The sequence below is a fragment of the Brachypodium distachyon genome, chromosome 1 (genome assembly GCF_000005505.3).
Source record: "Brachypodium distachyon strain Bd21 chromosome 1, Brachypodium_distachyon_v3.0, whole genome shotgun sequence".
NCBI classification, from domain to species: domain Eukaryota; kingdom Viridiplantae; phylum Streptophyta; class Magnoliopsida; order Poales; family Poaceae; genus Brachypodium; species Brachypodium distachyon.
In genome coordinates, this window is record NC_016131.3 from 39,403,231 (window position 1) to 39,409,749 (window position 6,519).

Here is a 6,519-nt window from a genome sequence, read left to right on the forward strand (position 1 = left end):
ATAGTGAACCAATAGATACAATTCCATTTGAAGTATATACATGTTTAAGTGAAAACTGAAGTGGTACACTGGTCATGTTTTAAACTATCACGTGGTAAGTCCAACGGTCTCCACTCAACAACTAAATCTGCGTGGCGAACTGAGAAAGTCTCAGATTTGGCATGAGTTCTTGCATTTCTCTGGATTAATTTTAGGGCTTAACGGCTTGTGCTTTTAATGGGAGTGACTTATCCGTCAACTATGAGGCGGTTGTGGTGACTTCGTCAATCTCAAGATGATGTGCTGGACCGGCCTCTTGGAGGTACTCATAGGATAGGATGTGCGTGCGTTTCATAGGGATGAGTGTACGTGCGTTGTGAACGGCTGCGTCTGTACCGTGTTTCCTAAAAAACCAAATCTGCGTATGCAGACAGACAGTTTGTCTTCACTATGACAACTCCACAATTCCATATCTATGTTGTTGGGCAGCCGTATGCTGCTGTTATTGGAATAAGATGAGGCTATTTTGACTTCCTCACCCCACTTCATACATAGCCTTTGGAGATATTTCAAAATTTAGTTAAGAGTTTGGGTTTAGATCTTAGCCCACAAGTCACTTCGTCAGCTTATAATCATTTCATATGTAATTTGCCAAACGACCAACCTTCGTGACAGCCGTTTCTACAGCATGGCAAAACACCACAACCAGTCCACAGCCGTTTACACGAGAGCCACGGCCCAACAAACAGAACCAAAATCTTTTGGACCGTTCTGTTCTTCCCGGTGGCGAGCAAAAGAGGAGTTGGTTGCGTAGCAGCGGTATGGTTTCCAGAATGTGCAGGCATGCATGACTCACACAACATTCTTCCTGGAAGCAGCAAGAAATTTGCGTGCTTAGCAGTGCTTCGGTTTCCTCATCATTCATTAATCACGGAATCTTCTCGCCTAATAATCCTCGACTACAGTGGGCAGCTTCCCTTTGTTTAAGTCATTTTCTTATCGGAACAAAAGGCAAAAGAAAAACACTACGCACGCAGCGCTCCGCACCAATTTTACACGCGCACGGAGAGACGGACAAGTGGAGCACCGAACGCCACCACGGAGCGGGGGCTCCACAAGTCATCGGTCCGTTCACGTCTCATCCGGGACGTCACAGCCGCGCGGCGCAGTCCACGTGCGAATGAAGCGGCGCTGGCGAGTGGAGCCCACCTGTCGGCCTGACGCCACGGAGCTTTATATCCATCTACCAGGCGGTCCCGTCTTCATCTCTCTCTCTGCACTGGCTGACTCATCACTCTCATCGTCGCTTTCCTCCCTCGCCGCCCCCCCGTGAAGCTTAGCGATTGTAGGTTTCTCCGCCGGGATATCCGTCCGTCCGTCCATGGCGATGTGGAGAGCCGCCGCGAGGCAGCTCGTCGACCGGGCGCTTGTTGGATCCAGGGCCGCGCACGTATGCCATCCTCTCCTTACTTGCTTTTGCTTCCCTTTCCTTTTCCTTCGTTGTTGTTATTCGTGTTTGTTTCGCTCGGTTTGCTTCGGTTGCTGCTGTGGATTTCTGCTCTGCTCTTCGTATTTGGTGTTTATTTGACTGAAAACGGGATAAGGCATTGTTCTCTATTTATCTTCTATTTTGCGTGTGATGGGGAATAATTTGCAGCAGACTGGGGGTTTATGCGGATTTCATATGTTTCCGTAAATAACTACTCCGTATTTTTTTTCCTTTGAATTATGATGAATAATCGGATCCGAATTTCGGATTTTGCTACAAAATTCGCTTTTCTCAAGTAATACTGTTGGTTGATATAACTCTGAAGAATGCCGGGTTTTGATTTATTTTTGTAGACATCTGCGGGCAGCAAGAAGATTGTGGGCGTGTTCTACAAGGCCGGCGAGTACGCCGACAAGAACCCCAACTTCGTCGGCTGCGTTGAGGGCGCCCTCGGCATACGCAACTGGCTGGAATCCAAGGGCCATCAATACATTGTCACGGACGACAAAGAGGGACTGGACAGCGGTCGGTATCTAACACCATACCCACTTCTTTTCCTCTAATTTATTTCCCTATGTCTCTCTAAAGCAATTCTTGTGTGTGTGTAGCTATTGTACTGTACATCAGATAGAAATCTCAAAAGGCTAAATATGGTGAACTTGACCCGACTTGTGAACTTGTGTAGAACTTGGCTTCTAGTGTTTTACTGAGCAGTGGCTGAACTTCAAGTTATCTGGGTTACTGCGTAGTGTATAATATGCAGAAACATTTGGGAAGTGCCATCGGGTATTCGGGTACACATCATATAGCCGTATGTGCCAATAGTTTTAAAATCGGATAACTGGTAGTACAATACACTTACAAATGTTCGTCTACAAAAATCAAAATGAGGCACAACAATCCTAAAACTCATGAGAACATTATACATATTAACTTCTGAATCATTTGTGTACTTGTACAACTTCGTTGAAAAAGATTAATTTAATTTCCTGTGTAAAATGGCAAGTTTAATGCTTAAATTTTGCTTTTCAAAAGCACCGATTTGTTTTTATATTTTGCTGATGTGGGTGCAAAAATTTCTTTTTCAAAAGGAAATTTTACAAGTACATTGACAGAAGACATGGAAATTTTGTGTGTAATTGTTTTCCTTGTTTGAACTTCTCTATGTATTTTTATGAAATACTGTCCTGCTCGCTCGTATTGATCACACATGTGTATGAATACCAGCCCTATGGCTATCAATCAATCATCAACTCAGAACTTTCAGAGAGCAGCTGAGTGGCCGAATTGGGCTGTTGTGTTGTGGGCTGTGAGTTAGCTAGTTGGGCTGTGTGAACAGTTGCAGAGCGTTTTTGTGGTTTTTGCCTGAGCGCCTTTGGCGATGACGTTTGCACCCAGATAGAAGAAGGGCACGACGCTGATTCCCAGGCAAACCACTCTCCATGCCATGGTTGTACACGTGCTAACTTCATCTCTGCTTCAACATCCACATGAGCCCGGATGCTGCCCAGGGTTGCCAGGCCCTATGACTATGAGTATAGGACCACTCTGTTTATTTTTTTATTTTTTGCTAGAGGGAGGTTTCATCTGTTCCGTGAGATATGGGACAATTTGGCTCTTTATTTGGCTAAGCAGCTGTTGTTTTGATAAAATAATTTTCATATTGATGGTTTTCTTCCAGTTTAACCCAATCTCCCAAGCTAACTGAAATTACACTCAAATTCATGTGATGTTCTGGCATGTTTGCTTGCTGCTGCTGCAGGTCGATTCAAATGCTTCTATATTACAATTTGGCATGTATGCTTCAATCAATTATTTTGTGCTTTTGTTCTTGCAAAGATGAAAAAAAATATCAAATATGATATATTAAATTTCTAAGATTGTTGTAAAGCTCATATTAAACTTCTAAGATTGGTGTATAGCTCGTTATTAGATTCTGGCTACATGCATAAATGATGGCTGTTCTTATTCTCAGAACTGGAGAAGCACATTGAAGACATGCACGTCCTGATAACCACCCCATTCCATCCAGCCTATGTTTCCGCAGAGAGGATCAAGAAAGCAAAGAACCTTGAGCTGCTTCTCACTGCTGGGATTGGCTCTGATCATATTGATTTGCCAGCTGCTGCTGCTGCTGGCTTAACTGTGGCAGAGGTTACTGGAAGTAACACTGTTTCAGTGGCGGAAGACGAGCTCATGCGCATCTTGATTCTGCTCAGGAACTTCTTGCCTGGCTATCAACAGGTTGTTCAAGGTGATTGGAATGTTGCAGGCATTGCACATAGAGCTTATGATCTGGAAGGAAAGACAGTCGGCACTGTCGGGGCTGGTCGTATCGGCAGGCTCTTACTTCAGCGTCTTAAGCCCTTCAACTGTAACTTGCTCTACCATGACAGACTTCAGATTAACCCAGAGCTTGAGAAAGAAATCGGGGCCAAATTTGAAGAGGATCTGGATGCTATGCTCCCAAAGTGTGATGTCATTGTGATCAACACACCTCTTACAGAGAAAACAAGGTTTCCATCCATCATATTCTTTTTCTTTACATTATCTTTATATTCAACTTCTCTTAAGTTTTGTTTGGTCCTTTCTTCAGAGGCATGTTTAATAAAGAAAAGATCGCAAAAATGAAGAAAGGTGTGATCGTAGTGAATAATGCCCGAGGAGCAATCATGGACACCCAGGCAGTCGCGGACGCTTGTTCCAGCGGTCACATTGCTGGTACCATTCTTTATCAAACACCACTAAACCAGCATGCATGCTGCAGAATACTTATTCTTAGTATTGTGATTTATCAAATACTCCCTCTGATCCTAAATTCTTGACTCAAATTTGTCCAAATATGAATGTATCTATTCTTAAAATGCGTCTAGATACATGTAATATTTCGACAACAATTTAGGTCGGAGGGAGTACATCATTTGATTGAGTTTGTCATGCTTCGCACTTACCAGTTGTGGGAAAAGCTTAAAATCAGTATAACATAATGCAATGATGCCAAATACTCAAGTATGACAATTTGTTATTTGTAGTGAATATTTCATTACTGTTTAAAAAAACAAAAGGTGAACTATACCTCTATAATTTTTTCTCCCCGTAGCACTGTTTTTAATTGGCTGGGGAACTACAAATTATGCTTTCAATAAAGAAATACTTATTATTGTGCCCCACTGAAAGAAGAGGAGAATGATCCCGTATCTTATATTTCTAGCTTGACCAGTATTCCATTTGACATGCTCTTTCCTATATTTTAGGATATGGAGGTGACGTCTGGTTCCCTCAACCAGCACCGAAAGATCACCCGTGGCGCTACATGCCTAATCACGCAATGACCCCTCACATCTCTGGGACTACAATTGATGCACAGGTTATCTTCTGTTTCTTCTTCTGCTTTTATCACGGGCCTTAGGATTTAGCATATCGTCGATTATAGCTCTGACACCCTATTCTATGCTTTAGTAACACACAAAACCACGGACCATTCTGTCACTTGTCAGCTACGCTGTATTAGGGAGGAACTCGGTAGATGGCAACTCATGTTTCCTGTGAAAGTGGAGCATTAAGGGCAATGTTAGCTAGAACAGAGGCATTAGGCCAGTCTATCATGATCCTACGATAATCTCGTTTCGAATCACACTCGTGTTCCGGGATCAGGATATTACTTTAAACTCAAGTTTATATATATTACTGTGTGCAGCTGAGGTACGCGGCGGGAGTGAAAGACATGCTGGACAGGCACTTCAAGGGGGAGGACTTCCCTGCGGAGAATTACATCGTCAAGGAAGGGGAGCTCGCGAGCCAGTACCGGTAGTAGAAGAAACCAAGACCAGCCTAGCTAGCTAAGCTGCATGATGCCATTTCTGAAGCGAGATGCAAAGAGAAGAAACCAAACCGTTTGTTGTCGTAAGAGTGTGGTGTGAGGACCTGTCGGACACCGGAAATAATTGGCTCCCTGCTTGGGGCTGCAACCATAGTCCATATACATGGCGGTGAATAAAAGCTTTGAGATCGGACTATCAGGCTGTGCTGTGCGTGGAACAATTGCTTTGTTACGATGTGCAAACGCTGGATCTCGTAGCTTCACGATTCAGCTTCACTGCCGTGATCTTTTTGGTTACGACCAACCTCATTGCTCGTTGCACACGACATCTGATCAGGGAGGTGATCTCGTAGGCGCCCAGATTAATCACCGGATCACCCCTGTGATTATCTAGACTCAATTCTCCTGACCAATAGATAATGTCACAATCGAATCAACACGAATATCATCATAATCATACTTGAATAAACATCACAATTTCTTATATACAGATAAACTTCGGAGGTTGGATACTGACGTACAAAGCCATATAACATCTCCAATGGCAGGAGCTACTGAGCAGCTTAACGTGATAGCTAGCTATATATAAAACATAATAACTCCACTCGTTTGGTATCAACCAATTGGTTCTCTGGCCAGCAGCGCTGTCTTGTGCTGGATTCACGAGTTTGTGAGTTCAAGTCATGTGTCTGCCATCATTTGTTTTTTCTTTCCTCTTTGTTATTTCCTTTTCTTATTTATACTTTGTTTCCTTTTTTGTCTCTTGATTTTTCTCGTTTTTATTATCCTTTTAGAATCGTGCATAAAATTTCATGTGCACTTTTTAGAACGGCACATAAATTTCACGTGCAACTTTTAGAATCGCGCACAAATTTCACGTCCAATTAGAATCGCGGATAAAATTTGCCCACAAATTTTGATGTCCAATTAGATCGCGGATAAAATTTCACGTGCAATTTTTAGAATCGCGCACAAAATTTCACGTGCAGTTAGAATCGCGGATAAAAGTGCAATGTTTAGACATGCACAAAATTTCGCGTGCCACTTTTTGAATCGCCCACAAATTATGACATACAATTAGAATCGCGGATAAAATTTCATGTGCAATCTTTAGAATCGCCCACAAAATTTCACGTGCAATTTTTTAAATCAGGCATAAAGTTTCAGGTGCAATTTTTAAATCGCGCAAAAGTTTCAGGTGTAATGTTTAAAATTTGGTAATCTGAAACCT

At 42.7% G+C, this 6,519-nt stretch overlaps 1 protein-coding gene across 1 annotated transcript; it reads left to right on the top strand.

The window, feature by feature from the left end:
- The first annotated feature begins 1,225 nt into the window (after nt 1-1,225).
- LOC100830190 (formate dehydrogenase, mitochondrial) lies at nt 1,226-5,551 on the top strand. The gene is made up of 6 exons (XM_003563826.4): nt 1,226-1,429; nt 1,822-1,993; nt 3,444-3,984; nt 4,065-4,189; nt 4,723-4,835; nt 5,166-5,551. The coding sequence occupies exons 1-6, from the start codon at nt 1,361-1,363 to the stop codon at nt 5,277-5,279; spliced, it is 1,134 nt and encodes a 377-aa protein (XP_003563874.1). The 5' UTR covers nt 1,226-1,360; the 3' UTR covers nt 5,280-5,551.
- Nucleotides 5,552-6,519: the final 968 nt, after the last annotated feature.

Bases quoted from the DNA above. Each gene is read 5' to 3' on its own strand.
- LOC100830190 (XM_003563826.4), top strand. From the start codon at position 1,361: ATGGCGATGTGGAGAGCCGCCGCGAGGCAGCTCGTCGACCGGGCGCTT. The intron at 4,190-4,722 runs GTACCATTCTTT...CCTATATTTTAG, and splicing joins TTCCAGCGGTCACATTGCTG to GATATGGAGGTGACGTCTGG. The intron at 4,836-5,165 runs GTTATCTTCTGT...TACTGTGTGCAG, and splicing joins GGACTACAATTGATGCACAG to CTGAGGTACGCGGCGGGAGT.